We start from the raw sequence: 17,943 nt of genomic DNA, 5'->3' as shown, positions 1-17,943 counted from the left end.
CCCCGCTGGAACAACCAGATCATTTCCAACGTGAAGGCTTTGTTGATCCGGGACCTCGTCTGACTTTCACAAAAAGGCTGAAGATGTGGACATCAGCACTTTTTCGGTACATTCCACCGTTACAGGAGTTTTTTCAGGGAAAGAAAAGTGGAGGGACACGCCACGGAGCCGTTCATTACGCGGGACAAAACCACCTCGGTGTTGGTCTCACAGGACGGCTTAAAGGTGGATTTCAGATGGATTCCGGTTGCTTTTCAGTCGTGTGATTATCCGATTGTGATTGTGCATGAGCTGGACCTGCCCCAACTTGTCCTGGAAGGCTTCATCACGGCGTTGCTTTGCGCCATGCAGCTCCATCGCGACGCGCGGAATTCCTCCGCACGTCTGTCTCAATGTGCCGAAAAAATACTGATGTCCACTGTTTTCACAATTCCTGTGCTAGTCAGACGACATACCGGATCAAGACAGCGTCCAGTTTAGAAATGAACTGCACATTCCACTGTTACAGGAGTTTTTGTCATGGAAAGAGGAGCGGCTCCACCACACATCGCGGTGGAGCTGCATGGCACAAAGCAACGCCGTGATGAAGCCTTCCAGGACATGTTGGGGCAGGTCCAGCTCATGCACAATCACAATCGGATAATCACACGACTGAAAAGCAACCGGAATCCAACTGAAATCCACCTTTAAGCCGTCGTGTGAGACCAACACCGAGGTGGTTTTGTCCCGCGTAATGAACGGCTCTGTGGCGCGTCCCTCCGCTTTTCTTTCCATGAAAAAAACTGCGCTCTCAGCAGTTGTGGGCGGTCTTTAAACCATCTGGATCACTCCTTAATCTGTGTAATCCCCATAAAATCGTTCCTGAAAGCCATATTAATTTTCCGAACGGTGTCCACCTGGAGGTCTCTCACAGTTTCTGGAAAAAAATTGATGCAGCAAAGCTCCAAATCGTTCAGACATTTATTCGCAATAAAAAATAGACGAGAGGGGTGGACCACACCTCACTCAAAGCCTGCTCACAGGCGAATGACGCAACCGACAGGCGTGAAAAAACTCACGCATGCGCACGAAGGTTCAAGCTTGGCTGATGCAATCACACATGATTCAAATCCATATGGTTTTTGAAAAAAATAAAAAGGTCGGATACTAACAGACCTCGTGTGTGTGTGTGTGTGTGTGAGAGAGTAAATGTAGCAGTTGCTTTTGTTCTGCCATCTTTCTTGTCTTGTAAAACATCATTCTCTTATTCCTTTAACGTCATCATTGTCTTTCCCCCCATTTATAATTTTGTTTTGTCTGCTTTTTAACCACCTTCTTTCTGTCATTTCTACTCCATTGACACATCTGTTCTGACACCCAGGGCTGTATTTCTTGTGCGACACAAGGAGACCCATCAACGTTTTGCAATGAAGAAGATCAACCGACAGAACCTGATTCTAAGGAACCAGATCCAGCAAGTGTTTGTGGAGCGAGACATTCTCACCTTTGCTGAAAACCCATTTGTGGTCTCCATGTTCTGCTCGTTTGAAACACGGAGGCACCTCTGCATGGTCATGGAATATGTGGAAGGTGAGATTGGCTTGGATTCCTGCATTTGCCTGAGAGTGTACCCCATCTATTTTTTATCAAGTACACATTTAATCTACATTGCATCTTCTCCCACTTGTTTCTTGTTTTTAAGGTGGTGACTGTGCCAACCTCTTGAAGAACATCGGTCCTCTGCCTGTGGACATGTCCCGCATGTATTTTGCAGAGACCGTCTTGGCTTTAGAGTACCTTCACAACTACGGAATTGTACATAGAGACCTCAAACCGGACAAGTGAGCCCTCATCTAAATGAAGTTTATGTATTTTACTTTCTCCATTAATGTTTTCTCAAGTATTCATTTGAATGAAAACATCTGTCATCTTCAGACTGCCGTTACTGTCTTTTTGATTAAAGGGGGGGGGGGGGGGTGTTAATCCACCACAAATCGCCAGATTTCAGAAAATGTTCTGGCTGACCATCTCCCTTTTTGTTTTTCGCCTCATGCTGTCACACAATAATGTTATTGTTCACAGTAAATGCCATGCAAAGTTTCAGCCTTATATCATAACCCAGTACATTCCTTTGGCTTCTCCCTTTACGCCAGATGATCTTCCTGAAGCAACTTCATATTACATGGAGAATGAGGAGGGGTGGGTTTCGAACTGGGAAGTTTCTGCACTGGAAACAAGCACATTAAACCACTTGGCTGCCACCCCTGCCTGTCCCATTTTTAAAGCTCCAATATCTCAAAAATAAAAAAATATATATACGAGGTCTGTCAATAAAGTATAGGTCCTTTTTATTTTTTTCAAAAACTATATGGATTTCATTCATATGTTTTTACGTCAGACATGCTTGAACCCTCGTGCGCATGCGTGAGTTTTTCCATGCCTGTCGGTGACGTCATTCGCCTTTTAGCACTCCTTGTGGGAGGAGTCGTCCAGCCCCTCGTCGGAATTCCTTTGTCTGAGAAGTTGCTGAGAGACTTCAGCATTTTATCCGGGTATTCCACTGTTAAAGGAGATTTTTTTTAATGAAAGTCGGGACGCAGCCGGCGCGGTGACAGGAAAAACACCTCCGTGTTGATAACCATTTGTAAAATCCAGGCGGCTTTTGATGGCTTTCAGTGGAGTGAGTATATGAGAAATTGTTTAACAGCTGGACATGTTCCAACTTGTCCTTAAGGCTTCCAACAGAGGTGTTTTTCCTGTGGCAGAGCGTCGCAGCGGCTGCGAGCCGACGCTGCAATCCGCCCGCACGTCTTTCATTAAAAAAATCTCCTTTAACAGTGGAATATCCGAATAGAATGCTGAAACCGACTTCTTCTGAAACTTCTCTGTTCTCTCACGACGTCCTGGATCAATAGAGCCTGAAATGTGGAGGTTTTCAGCTTGAAACAGGCTGATGACGGCGCCTGAGAGCGCTGCGCGACATCTTGCACCGTGGGAAGTCCTTAAAGCGACAGTATCACCTCAAAATCTCTCATCAGCTGTTAAAATTTTCACCGAAAACCAGCTTAATTTTTCGAACCATGTCCACTTCGATGTGTCTCACAGGTTTAGAAAAAATTTTGATCAAACAAAGCGCCAGTCTCTCAGCAACTTCTCAGACAAAGGAATTCCGACGAGGGGCTGGACGACTCCTCCCACAAGGAGTGCTCACAGGCGAATGACGTCACCGACAGGCGTGGAAAAACTCACGCATGCGCACGAGGGTTCAAGCATGTCTGACGTAAAAACATATGAATGAAATCCATATAGTTTTTGAAAAAAATAAAAAGGACCTATACTTTGACAGCCCTCGTATATACTTACAAAAGATGTAAAGATAAAAACATTACTTTGTGAAAGTATTAAGCAAATCGGAGATGGTCAGTGAGGAGTCCTCCAGTGGTTTCATATGGACAGACCAACAAAACAAACAAACCAATCTTTATTTAATTTTATTATTATTTATTTATTTTTTCTAATGTACGTTTAGGGATTAATGTTTAAGGTGACATTAAACACAGTTTTTTCTCTTTGTAGTTTGTTAATCACCTCGATGGGGCACATTAAGCTGACTGACTTTGGACTGTCAAAGATTGGTCTCATGAATATGACCACCAACTTGTATGAAGGACACATCGAGAAGGATACCAGAGAGTTCATCGATAAACAGGTTTGTCTCTTCTGTGACCTTCATTTATTGCTGTGCCAAGTATTACAGGTACGAAAGTCACCACCGATATGACACTATGTCATGATATAGATTACACAATCCCATTCATTCTACTCTATCCTTTAATCCACCTTTAACATGAAATATGTAAATGTGATGCTAGTGTCCTCTAACATGCCACTTGCATTATGTGTAGGGAAAAAACTGAGCGGCTACTGCGTAATAATTGAACCATCTTTCAGTCTACTCCCAACTTCATCAGAAGGTCTCTCACAAAAAACAAACAAACAAAAAACCCATAACAATAAAGTGAGAGGCAAAATGTATTTCCTGAGGGTTTGGCATTGTAATTGAGTGCAGAAGGTGACACTGAATTTCGACCCACAATCTTCTTTTGAGACTACAGACTGTACAGGCCTTTCTGCATTTTAATGTTACAAATTCATCAGTTGACTTCAGAAATGTGTTCTGTGGTCTAATCATATCTCATTTCTGGACAAATACATGTGCCATTCTGTCAACTTTGCAATCTTCAAGCTACAAATCTATTTTAGTGACTGAAATGACTGAGTGGGGTCTTTTATGACCCCCTTATATTTTATACAGGAATGTTTTTTTCTTAAAGACTTTATCTGTGCTAATCATTCCTTAACTGCTTCTTTTATCTTTGACAGATATTTCAAAATGCCAAGTGGTTAATGCGCTTGGTTTCAGTGCAGAAGGTTCCGGGTTCAAATTCTACCCCTGCCACATTTCTCCATGTAATGTGGAGTTGCGTCAGGAAGGGCATCCGGTGTAAAACCTGTGCCAATTCAACATGCAGATCCACCTTGGATTTGCTGTGGCGACCCCGAGTGCAAACAAGGGAGCAGCCAAAGGGACTTACCTGTTCTACTGAAATTGAGAGGTGTTAGAAGAAAAATAGTTTTATGCTTAACTATTCACAATCAGTTCCAAATGTTCAAAAATCTATTTTTAGAATAACATTATCTCCATTTTGTTTGTTTCTCCTCACTGCCGTAAACACATTCACCAACATTTCAGGGAGTCTTTCTGCTTCTGTTCCTGTTGCTTGCTCTCTGCAGGCGTGTTCAGCCTGCTCTGTGTGTGAGGAGCAGTGAGTGGACAGCATAGATCACTCCATCCAGAAAGATTGGAAGAATAAATGGAAGTGGTTAGCTTTCTTTTTTCCTTCCAAAATAGGAACCTAAAAGCCAAAGTGTACCGATCCACATTTGTGTTGAAACAGTGTGCCGGTGTCGCAGACTGAACAGTCCCCCCTAAAAATTGCTCCACCCTGTCTTCATTGCACATGCGTCATTTCAGAGCGTCAGCAGCGTCATTTCTAAGTGTCAGCAGCGATTTAACGATTATCATCTCGTTTCTGCTTAAAACTGCACTCCAGTCATCATCTGTCTCAGTGACAGATATCTGAAGCTTTTGTACAACAATCATTTCTGCATAAATTTCAGCATTATTTCATCATAAAAGACGAGGGACCGATCAGAGCGCAGAAGCAGTACGTCTGAGTCTGATGTGCTGCTGCTGTGCCTATGTCCTTTCAGAGCGATTCACTGATTAACGCTTCATTTCTGCTTAAAACTGCCTTGTTTCTTCTTTTAAACCTGACTTTAGAATGATTTAATCATTTATCGCTTTGGGTGTCGAGAGTCAGACTCAGTGTCAGTCTCAGACGCATGCGCAGTGAAGGCAGGCCGGACCAATTTTTAGAGGGGACTGTTCGGTCGGCAACACCAGTATGAGACCAGTTTGCTGCCTGTGAGTTTAAGAAAACTGTCACAACTTACAACAAATTAGTGGGAGATTTCATGGATGAGATGTTCACTGAATAGCGACGCTGCCTACAATGATTTTTAATCTTTCCAGAGTGATGTTTTATGGCTGTTGTAATTTGCACAAAAAGCAAACTTAAAATGGACAAAATATTGAAGGAAGTCTTTCTCGACATGTCGCGCAACTAGTAAAAAGAAAAACAAAAAATCAAACCAAAAACAACATGCAGCAAATTCATCCAGTGCGAATGACAAGAGCTGCAATCCAATTCAAAAACGTTTAGTGAAAAAAGTAAGTTTACATTTACTCAGTCTTATGGGGCTAAAGTGCCTGACAGCTCTCTGCTGCTCATAGATTAAAGCTACTCTTTGCAAAGTTTTGAGCACAACAGCAAATGCTATGTTCATCCAGTATTAGTGTTTTAACATTTTAAACGTTTATGACACCAGGAGCCGACCAGTGCAGACTGCATTGCTTTAGCAAACTTGCATCCAGTTCTGAATGTGCAAAAGAACTAGCTACATCCATCTCCTGTTTTATTTCAAAAGACCTGCGCCACTACTGCTTTGTGGAAAATGAATTGCTTTATTCATAGGTTTATTTTTGTTTACATTACCTTTTTGAAATATAAAACTACATAATCTAAGACACGCTTTGCGTTCTTGGCATCATATGCCACACCATCTTTCTCAGCACACTGCAGCACAATTAAGTAGATTCTGAAATTAGCAGCTCTATGTACTGAATTTATTTTAAATCAAAAATCTTTTTTTTTTTTTTTTTTTTTTATTCTTTCACCAAAACATCAAATCTAGGCTTTTATCTTAGATGCACCTTCTGGCAAATTGTAGCTGAAAATTCAGGTCTCCTTTTTAAGAAAATCCTCATATAAAATCAACAATAATGATAATATTAATAAGTAATATTAAAGCAGACAGAGCTCTGGTATCGGATTGGAAAAGTATTGGTATCCGCACATACCCAAATTCAGGTATCGGGATCGGATCGGGAGTGAAAAAAATGTGGATCGGTGCATCCCTAGTCAAAGGGCAACGTAGGATCAAAAATTATCCCACGGTTCCTTACTTTGTCAGTGTGATGTATGACACACGAGCCTAGGCTAAGTGTTAGCTGGTCAAATTGAAGCCGATGTTTCACTGGACCAAGAACCATCATTTCAGTCTTATCAGAATTTAAAAGTAGGAAATTGCAAGACATACAGCTTTTCACTGATGCAAGGCAATCCTGTAAGGATTTTATGTGGATAAGATTACCAGCAGTTATCAGCATGTATAACTGAGTATCATCAGCATATCAATGAAAGGTAATCTCAAAACACCACAATATGTGCCCAAGGGGTGCTGTATAAAGGGAGAAAAGCAGGGGGCCTAAGATGGACCCCTGTGGAACCCCAAATTTGAACCCCAAGTTTGATTGCCCATTGCTTTCCTACTTTGTTCAGGTGTGTGGAACTCCAGAGTACATTGCCCCAGAGGTGATCCTGAGGCAAGGTTATGGGAAACCGGTTGACTGGTGGGCCATGGGCATCATTCTTTATGAATTCCTGGTGGGCTGTGTGCCATTCTTTGGAGACACACCGGAAGAGCTCTTTGGTCAAGTGGTCAATGGTAAGACATCCTCTACTGTGACTTAAAGATGAGTGATACAGCCTCATCTTACCAACCTAGAGGATCGTGTGACAGTTACGTAAACACTGAGATATGCCATCATCTCTGTATGTACAATCCAGAACATGCATCCAGTCATGTCTTCATGTTGTATGCGGATGGCTTCACTCATCAGAATTAACTTAGAACATCAGTTTTTGACAAATTTATATTGCATTTTTACTTGTCTGTGTCTCTTTTGCTAATTGATGCCCACTTGAATGTGGAATGGGCAGCTTGGTTACTTTGATGATGTCAGGCTGCAGCGTAAACTAAAAAACAATACAGATTTTTATTTGTGCAGTGAGCACAGAGTTCTCACTGTTTGCTGGCCTCCTTTAAATCTCCTCTATAAATATAATATTCATCCATAATCCCATGAAAGGTATGCTGCGCTCTTCAGAACATGTTTTTTCAGACCTGATTACCTCGTATTTGAAATACAGATGTCAGTTGGGCCCAAAAATTGGCATTGGTAGAAAGACCTTAAATAGCCATGAAAAAATGGAACAGAAAATTAATATGTGGCAGTCAGTGAGTGTCGATGTTGTGGTTGAGTGTAGGAGGATGCAGTGGAGTTGTGCATTGCCACATCCATGACACAACAGAACTGACTGGAGTCCTTGGATGGCAAGTGCCCATGCACACAAGCAATTCATCCCCACGCCTCAAAAGTAATCATCCCTCTGCTGAAAAATGGGCATGTCCTTGGCCTTCTCCAGCCACAGGGTTCCTCAACGCTGAGGCGTGTGCTGGATCATGCACAGAAAAAAGTGCCACATGGCCAAAATGTCAAAGCAGATGCTCCCACACAACAGAAGTGATACGCCTCATCTGAGTCTCCTGTTTGACACGGTTATTCCATATTGTGGTGGGTAACCCCAATTAAACTAGTGTGTGGGGAAACACTGATCTTATGTCATTAATTGCTCGTCACTAAGGCTCGTTTATGCTCAATACTAAATACAGATATGGATGGAACCTTCTTTCCACATTCTTGAGTACATTTCGACTGCATTTGCTCTGTTTTCCGAAATCTTATGGATATGGACGGAACTCAGCAGTACCACTGGAAATCATGGGGCAGCATAGCCCAATTTCAAGAAGACCATTGCCTGTGCTTTTGTCTCTTTTGCAGCATCAACATTATAACCTCTTTGATTGTCGCCGCTTTTGATGTTATCAGAAACTTTCAAGAAGATCTGGAGTAACGTTAAATTTTACTTGTGTGTGTAGATGAGATCGTGTGGCCAGAAGGGGAAGATGCACTTCCAGCTGATGCTCAGGACCTAATCACCAGACTGCTGAGGCAGAACCCTCTTGACCGACTGGGAACAGGTCGGTGGTCATGTTTCATGATGGTTGCTTCCTTCACTAGTCTCCTCCTTGCTTAATTTGATTCAATAAAATTATTTTAAATCTGTTTAGAACATCTCAGTGGTTGCATGCCACAGAGAAAGGTTCTGCTGTCACTTCACCTTCTGTCCTCACAGCAAAGTGCGTTATCAGAGTGATGCAGTTTCGTTATAAGTTACTCAAACGGGGCACAAGATGCACAGATGTAGTTTACAAAATCAACCTTTCCATATGCACACTGGCACACGGTGTGCCGGAGCACAGCGGTGTTTTTCTGTATCTGTTAGCTGTTTAATCTGCGCAGTTAGATTGATCTAGTTATCTAGATAATGATTTGTTTCCCAGTGTAATCTTCACGTGCCTTAACTAAAGCACTCCTTCTGCTGAATCACCTCTAAATTATTTACACATTATTCACTTTGCGTGTTTTTAGGAATCCGCTAGCTTAGCGCAGCTACTAGCTCTTAGCCGGTTTAGCATGGCGGCTTCTCCTGTCTCTCCCGCACTTTTCTGCTCTGGGTGTGAAATGTTTAGTTATTCCTCGGCCTCCTTTAGCAGTAACGGTACTTGTAATAAGTGTAGCTTATTCATAGCTTTGGAGGCCAGGGTGGGCGAATTGGAGACTCGGCTCCGCACCGTGGAAAATTCTACAGCTAGCCAGGCCCCTGTAGTCGGTGCGGACCAAGGTAGCTTAGCCGCCGTTAGTTCCCCTCTGGCAGATCCCGAGCAGCCGGGAAAGCAGGCCGACTGGGTGACTGTGAGGATGAAGCGTAGTCCTAAACAGAAGCCAACCCGTTCACATTTCTAACTGTTTTTCCCCACTCGACGACACACCCGCTGAGGATCAATCTCTGGTTATTGGTGACTCTGTTTTGAGAAATGTGAAGTTAGCGACACCAGCAACCATAGTCAATTGTCTTCCGGGGGCCAGAGCAGGCGACATTGAAGGAAATTTGAAACTGCTGGCTAAGGCTAAGTGTAAATTTGGTAAGATTGTAATTCACGTCAGCAGTAATGACACCCGGTTACGCCAATCGGAGGTCACTAAAATTAACATTGAATCGGTGTGTAACTTTGCAAAACAATGTCGGACTCTGTAGTTTTCTCTGGGCCCCTCCCCAATCGGACCGGGAGTGACCTGTTTAGCCGCATGTTCTCCTTGAATTGCTGGCTGTCTGAGTGGTGTCCAAAAAATGAGGTGGGCTTCATAGATAATTGGCAAAGCTTCTGGGGAAAACCTGGTCTTGTTAGGAGAGACGGCATCCATCCCACTTTGGATGGAGCAGCTCTCATTTCTAGAAATCTGGCCAATTTTCTTAAATCCTCCAAACCGTGACTATCCAGGGTTGGGACCAGGAAGCAGAGTTGTAGTCTTACACACCTCTCTGCAGCTTCTCTCCCCCTGCCATCCCCTCATTACCCCATCCCCGTAGAGACGGTGTCTGCTCCCAGACCACCAATAACCAGCAATAATCTATTTAAGCATAAAAATTCAAAAAGAAAAAATAATATAGCACCTTCAACTCCACCACAGACTAAAACAGTTAAATGTGGTCTATTAAACATTAGGTCTCTCTCTTCTAAGTCCCTGTTGGTAAATGATATAATAATTGATCAACATATTGATTTATTCTGCCTTACAGAAACCTGGTTACAGCAGGATGAATATGTTAGTTTAAATGAGTCAACACCCCCGAGTCACACTAACTGTCAGAATGCTCGTAGCACGGGCCGAGGCGGAGGATTAGCAGCAATCTTCCATTCCAGCTTATTAATTAATCAAAAACCCAAACAGAGCTTTAATTCATTTGAAAGCTTGACTCTTAGTCTTGTCCATCCAAATTGGAAGTCCCAAAAAACAGTTTTATTTGTTATTATCTATCGTCCACCTGGTCGTTACTGTGAGTTTCTCTGTGAATTTTCAGACCTTTTGTCTGACTTAGTGCTTAGCTCAGATAAGATAATTATAGTGGGCGATTTTAACATCCACACAGATGCTGAGAATGACAGCCTCAACACTGCATTTAATCTATTATTAGACTCTATTGGCTTTGCTCAAAATGTAAATGAGTCCACCCACCACTTTAATCATATCTTAGATCTTGTTCTGACTTATGGTATGGAAATTGAAGACTTAACAGTATTCCCTGAAAACTCCCTTCTGTCTGATCATTTCTTAATAACATTTACATTTACTCTGATGGAATAAGTTTCATTACACTAGAAGTCTTTCAGAAAGCACTGTAACTAGGTTTAAGGATATGATTCCTTCTTTATGTTCTCTAATGCCATATACCAACACAGTGCAGAGTAGCTACCTAAACTCTGTAAGTGAGATAGAGTATCTCGTCAATAGTTTTACATCCTCATTGAAGACAACTTTGGATGCTGTAGCTCCTCTGAAAAAGAGAGCTTTAAATCAGAAGTGCCTGACTCCGTGATATAACTCATAAACTCGTAGCTTAAAGCAGATAACCCGTAAGTTGGAGAGGAAATGGCGTCTCACTAATTTAGAAGATCTTCACTTAGCCTGGAAAAAGAGTCTGTTGCTCTATAAAAAAGCCCTCCGTAAAGCTAGGACATCTTTCTACTCATCACTAATTGAAGAAAATAAGAACAACCCCAGGTTTCTTTTCAGCATTGTAGCCAGGCTGACAGAGTCAGAGCTCTATTGAGCTGAGTATTCCATTAACTTTAACTAGTAATGACTTCATGACTTTCTTTGCTAACAAAATTTTAACTATTAGAGAAAAAATTACTCATAACCATCCCAAAGACGTATCGTTATCTTTGGCTGCTTTCAGTGATGCCGGTATTTGGTTAGACTCTTTCTCTCCGATTGTCCTGTCTGAGTTATTTTCATTAGTTACCTCATCCAAACCATCAACATGTTTATTAGACCCCATTCCTACCAGGTTGCTCAAGGAAGCCCTACCATTATTTAATGCTTCGATCTTAAATATGATCAATCTATCTTTGTTAGTTGGCTATGTACCACAGGCTTTTAAGGTGGCAGTAATTAAACCATTACTTAAAAAGTCATCACTTGACCCAGCTATCTTAGCTAATTATAGGCCAATCTCTAACCTTCCTTTTCTCTCAAAAATTCTTGAAAGGGTAGTTGTAAAACAGCTAACTGATCATCTGCAGAGGAATGGTCTATTTGAAGAGTTTCAGTCAGGTTTTAGAATTCGTCATAGTACAGAAACAGCATTAGTGAAGGTTGCAAATGATCTTCTTATGGCCTTGGACAGTGGACTCATCTCTGTGCTTGTTCTGTTAGACCTCAGTGCTGCTTTTGATACTGTTGACCATAAAATTTTATTACAGAGATTAGAGCATGCCATAGGTTAGAGATTAGAGCATGCCACTGCGCTGCGGTGGTTTGAATCATATTTGTCTAATAGATTACAATTTGTTCATGTAAATGGGGAATCTTCTTCACAGACTAAAGTTAATTATGGAGTTCCACAAGGTTCTGTGCTAGGACCAATTTTATTCACTTTATACATGCTTCCCTTAGGCAGTATTATTAGACGGTATTGCTTAAATTTTCATTGTTACGCAGATGATACCCAGCTTTATCTATCCATGAAGCCAGAGGACACACACCAATTAGCTAAACTGCAGGATTGTCTTACAGACATAAAGACATGGATGACCTCTAATTTCCTGCTTTTAAACTCAGATAAAACTGAAGTTATTGTACTTGGCCCCACAAATCTTAGAACATGGTGTCTAACCAGATCCTTACTCTGGATGGCATTACCCTGACCTCTAGTAATACTGTGAGAAATCTTGGAGTCATTTTTGATCAGGATATGTCATTCAAAGCGCATATTAAACAAATATGTAGGACTGCTTTTTTGCATTTACGCAATATCTCTAAAATTAGAAAGGTCTTGTCTCAGAGTGATGCTGAAAAAGTAATTCATGCATTTATTTCCTCTGAGCTGGACTATTGTAATTCATTATTATCAGGTTGTCCTAAAAATTCCCTAAAAAGCCTTCAGTTAATTCAAAATGCTGCAGCTAGAGTACTAACGGGGACTAGAAGGAGAGAGCATATCTCACCCATATTGGCCTCTCTTCATTGGCTTCCTGTTAATTCTAGAATAGAATTTAAAATTCTTCTTCTTACTTATAAGGTTTTGAATAATCAGGTCCCATCTTATCTTAGGGACCTCGTAGTACCATATCACCCCAATAGAGCACTTCGCTCTCAGACTGCAGGCTTACTTGTAGTTCCTAGGGTTTGTAAGAGTAGAATGGGAGGCAGAGCCTTCAGCTTTCAGGCTCCTCTCCTGTGGAACCAGCTCCCAATTCAGATCAGGGAGACAGACACCCTCTCTACTTTTAAGATTAGGCTTAAAACTTTCCTTTTTGCTAAAGCTTATAGTTAGGGCTGGATCAGGTGACCCTGAACCATCCCTTAGTTATGCTGCTATAGACGTAGACTGCTGGGGGGTTCCCATGATGCACTTTCTTTCTTTCTCTTTTTGCTCTGTATGTACCACTCTGCATTTAATCATTAGTGATCGATCTCTGCTCCCCTCCACAGCATGTCTTTTTCCTGGTTCTCTCCCTCAGCCCCAACCAGTCCCAGCAGAAGACTGCCCCTCCCTGAGCCTGGTTCTGCTGGAGGTTTCTTCCTGTTAAAAGGGAGTTTTTCCTTCCCACTGTAGCCAAGTGCTTGCTCACAGGGGGTCGTTTTGACCGTTGGGGTTTTACATAATTATTGTATGGCCTTGCCTTACAATATAAAGCACGTTGGGGCAACTGTTTGTTGTGATTTGGCGCTATAAAAAAAAAAATTGATTGAAATTGATTGATTGATATGTTCTCCAGGAGGAACCGATGAGGTGAAGATGCACGTGTTCTTTCTGGGTCTGGACTGGAACGGTCTCTTGAGGCAGAAAGCTGAATTCATACCTCAACTGGAGACTGAAGAGGACACCAGCTACTTTGACAGTAGGTGACACAATAAACTAAAATAATAATCATTTATATACATTGAATTGAAGTACATAATTGGTTTAAGTAAGTAGAATACAGATACAAATGTTTTTACTGGATTTTTTTTTTTCCTCAGTCTATTTTTAGTGGTCAACCAATATGGTTTTTTCAGTGGCTGATGCTGATATGATATATAGAGAGCAGGGCAGCTGATGGCTGATAGTATCCTCCTGAGACCCAGCAGTGCACTTTTACTCTCTGTAAGCAATGAAATTCACACTTTAATTTAAAAAAATGTTTTTATTCCGTTAGCACTAGATCCCACTGTCCACTCCAAAGCAGATTCCACAATAAATAAATAAATTTTGTTTCTGGCAGAAATTGTAACACTTTTTAGTTTTATGGTTCTCAGTAGGATATAAAACAGATATCTTCTTCTTCCTCCTTAGTCAAGTTAGATAAATCCCAGTCCCTCAGTGGAATGGGGATGCCTATGTGCTCCATTATCTGTCATCACCATGCAACATTTCTGTCTTACCAATAATGCATTGTTTGAATTAAATGGATGAAGCAGACCTGCTCAACTCAGCGCATCACTAATTCAAAACTCACTTTATTGCATTTTCTCACTAAAAGGCTGCAGCATATATCACTGTATTAAATTTTTTGTACTCTGTAATATTAGCATCAGTATCAGTAGCGCTCTACCACTGCACACACACTCAACTGGTGCAGCCAGCCACAGAAAGAAGGAAAAAAACTTGCTGCTGTGTTTGTGTTTTACAGCTTAACTGCTGCAAAACCCACATTTTTTTTCTTTTTTTGACTCGCATGCAATACAATGTGAGTCTATGTAATGAGTGATCCATCTGTCCACGTCGTTGTTATGTGCGTGGACCCTACGTCAAAATTTTTTCTAGCCACTATAGTTTCACTAAGTGTGGACATAGAGATTCTATATGAGGCAGTATCTTTGTCTGGATGATTACTAGATGATGTGTATTTTGGTGGGTAAAAACTGCATTTTTCACAAAAAATGTTGACATTGCCAATAACTTTAATACTTTTTAGAGTACAGTTTTCATATTCACTGAAAGTATATTATTCATTTATGGCACTGTGATGAGGGCAAACAAACTTCTGTTGATATTTAAATCATTATTATCATTTATAAAACTCTCTTATAATAGGGACTGAGCAAGCTCTCCAGCAGGCGGGACCATGCTGTGCTTCTGGTTGTAGTTTTGACATGGTCTGAAATAGGCCCATGGAACTGACAGGGATGATGCATAGTAATAAGTTTGTTACATGATATGAGATGAGATGTGACATGGTGGTCATGGATTAGTGGTTTTGGGGAAAATCTATTTTGAGAACTTTGATTTCACACTTTGAGCGTATCATTCTGTGGAAGACAATTTAGAATTCAGTTGTATCAATAACCATCCATCAGCCATAAATGATTCAGTTTCTCCCAGATGTGTTACCAAGGGATTAATGATTACTAGAAAATATTATTTTTGGCCTATTTTCATAAATTCTGTGTTTTTGATTTCAGACTTTGATTGCAAGTACTATGTCACTTTATATATCATACATTCTTTGAACTGTGAGTGACTGAGCGAGCGAACGGGTGAGCTGGCTTGTTGGTTGTATGTGAGTCACACGGGTTTCTACCCAATATATTTTTTGTCTGATAACAGTTTTACGTGGCGACCGTCACATTCTCTGACCACCACGTTCTGTGACTCGTCACTTTTCGCTTGCTCTGTTTGAAAGGTTTTCAGGCTGCAGCCACGAAAAGCATGCAGCCATACTGCTGTGATGAAGCTAAGCTCAGCGCAGTGCTGTGGCAGGGACTACGACTAGCGGTCTTTAAATGTGGTTCATTCTATTCTGAACTGTCTACATACATTTTTTTTGTTGTTGTTGTTGTTGTTAAATCGGCCTTGTATTTTAATTGACCAATACTGATTATAGAAAACTGGCATTAATCGGCATTGCCTGAATTTTGATTTGGCATACATTTTATGCTGGATCCCCTTCCTGATGCAGCTCCACATTACATAGAGAATGGGAACCGGGAACCTTCTGCTTTGGATGCAAATGCACTAATCACTGATACACTCATATCAGTGTATGCAGTCAAATTGTAGCCTCAGAGATGGTGGAACTAAACCCATTTTTGAGGTGGTTTTTCCAGATGCAGTTTATGACCCTTTGCTTATTATTCCCCCGGTATGAAATATAGGGGGATTTAGCTTGTTAGCGTGATATCTCAAAAACCAGTTGACCAATTTCATTCATATTTAGCATAAGTGTGTACTTGGGTGATCCCCAATACCAGTCGATTGTGGTGACCTTGTGGTCATTTTCAAGGTCACAGGGAGATATTGAAGATATCGTCACTGCCACCCTTGTTAGCGTGCTATCTCAAGAACCACTTGATCAATTTCATAAGCATAAGGGTGTACCTGGGTTGTCCCCCAACACTTTGTATTACTGAGTTTTGGAGACTGGGTTGATATGTCATCTCCTGATGACTCTTATTCTTAATTTTGCTTGAGATTGTTTGTTTTGTTGCATCAGCATCTTGTGCGTACAGATTTCAACAGTATGTGTGCCATTCTGCCCTGATGTCTGCTTCTTCTGTCAGAAACTCTCAATGGTTGTCTTTTCTGGAAGTGAAGCAAACTTTCCACACATCTTTCTCATACATTAGAAATGTTACAGGAGTGTTCTAATGTGCTGCTTTCCTCTGGTTATTCAGCTATTGATTATTTGTTCTTCTCAAGGAACATGAGATTTCTCAACTCAGGTTTTTGCATTGCGTGCCGTTATGTCTTCAGATTACAACAGCATCGTATCATCTCAACTGTCTCAACACTGACACGACTAGATTGTGTAATATTCTTCCTTGGGATCACTTGGTTTGCTTCTTCAGCTTTTTTTTTTTTTTTGGCCAGGCTCCAGAGCTGAACGTAATGCTTGAAATCGCTTGTCGACATACTGAATGACCATGCCAGTGTTCTTACTTCTTCTGGAGTTTGACATAGAGCTTGCAGCTGATCACCTGATGATCTTTTCCTCCACTGCTTTTGCATGAAGACACAGTCAGCTGAATTACATCTTGACCTGCCTGATGATTTCCTTGTATACACGTTTTGGTGGTTATTTGAATGTTGTGTTGCTAACTATGAGTTCATTTTGTCAATAAAATTGCAGCTCCATTAATATGTGATGACTCCCACCGTGTTTCCTACAGCGCGCTCAGAGCGCTACTGTCACCTGGGTTCTGATGAAGACGATGAAACAAACGATGATGAGTCATCTCTGGAGCTCAGACAGTTCTCTTCTGTGGCTCATCGCTTCAATAAGGTATGTGTTCTGCCTCTAAAGCCTCCCTGTTGGTTGTGGTGGGAAGTCTTAGTAAAAACAAAACAGCAAAGTGGCTTTAAACCATTTCTGCATGATTAACTTCAGGTGTACAGTAGCACAGAGCATCTATCCACTTCCACACCATCAAACCTGAGTCTGTCATCATCGGAGCGAAGCCACAGCGAGGAGAAGGAGGAGCGATGGGAAGGAAGAGGAGTCCTTTCTCCAAGTGATGGACACAAACATGTGGCCAGTGGGGATAGAAGACTGGATGGACATAGGGGGAGGTGAGAGCAAGGATGCACAGAGATTACCTTATTGACAGGGAGGGGGGGTTACAGCCTTTCTAAAGTTAGCTTCAGAATTGAATGTTTTAGCTACTGGAATAAAAACTGAGGTGAGTGTGCGAAGGGATTGTTGATAGCTGCTTCTTGTTCTGTGTTTTCTAACATCGCGTTCACATCGATGTCCAAAAACACGGGCTACTTCTTTTATTCTTTCTTTGCGTCTCAGTGCCTGCAGCTGCTCCTCGCGTTTCTCCCCCGATTTAGATTAGACTGGTTGTAGTGAAGGCATGATGAAAAATATGCTTAAGTAAAAACAAACAAAGCCAAAAAAAAAAAAAAAAGATTGCTGGCGTAAAAAATAACCTGAGTATGGGCAGTCACCCATTGCCAATTTTTGGACCCAATTTCTGTCTTACTTTCAAAATTAAGGTAATCAGGCCAGATTTTTTTTTTTTTTTTTTTAATAGTCCCTTTAAAAGTCCCTTCGGCTGCTCCCTTGTTTTCACTCTTGGTTGCCACAGCAGACACAAGCTGGATCTGCATGTTGAATTAGCACAAGTGTTATGTCGATGCCTTTCCTCATGCGACTCTTCATTATATGGTGAAATGTGGCAGGGCTGGGGTTTAAACCCAGAACCTTTCGCACTGAAACCAAGCGCATTAACCACTTGGCCACCACCCCTGCACTTAAATAGCAGGCAAAATTCGTATTAAATATCTGCTTACATACAACTGTAACTCATTATTGGCGAATACTCCTGGGTACATACGATTCCCATTACGTGATTGGTTTTCAACACATGCGCACAACCCGCTT

At 41.4% G+C, this 17,943-nt stretch overlaps 1 protein-coding gene across 1 annotated transcript in view; it reads left to right on the top strand.

Annotated features, from left to right (window-relative positions):
• Window positions 1–17,943, top strand: part of LOC117522679 (microtubule-associated serine/threonine-protein kinase 3-like) — a 105,935-nt gene that overhangs the window by 73,253 nt on the left and 14,739 nt on the right. The window contains 8 exon segments of the mRNA XM_034184130.1: window positions 1,361–1,569; window positions 1,682–1,820; window positions 3,556–3,688; window positions 6,945–7,110; window positions 8,386–8,487; window positions 13,354–13,476; window positions 16,727–16,839; window positions 16,945–17,126. Coding sequence (XP_034040021.1) covers window positions 1,361–1,569; window positions 1,682–1,820; window positions 3,556–3,688; window positions 6,945–7,110; window positions 8,386–8,487; window positions 13,354–13,476; window positions 16,727–16,839; window positions 16,945–17,126 — 1,167 coding nt within the window.

Source organism: Thalassophryne amazonica, chromosome 12 (genome assembly GCF_902500255.1).
Source record: "Thalassophryne amazonica chromosome 12, fThaAma1.1, whole genome shotgun sequence".
Classification (NCBI taxonomy): Eukaryota; Metazoa; Chordata; class Actinopteri; order Batrachoidiformes; family Batrachoididae; genus Thalassophryne; species Thalassophryne amazonica.
The sequence above is the reverse complement of the archived record's forward strand: the minus strand, read 5'-3'. Positions and strand labels throughout refer to the sequence as shown.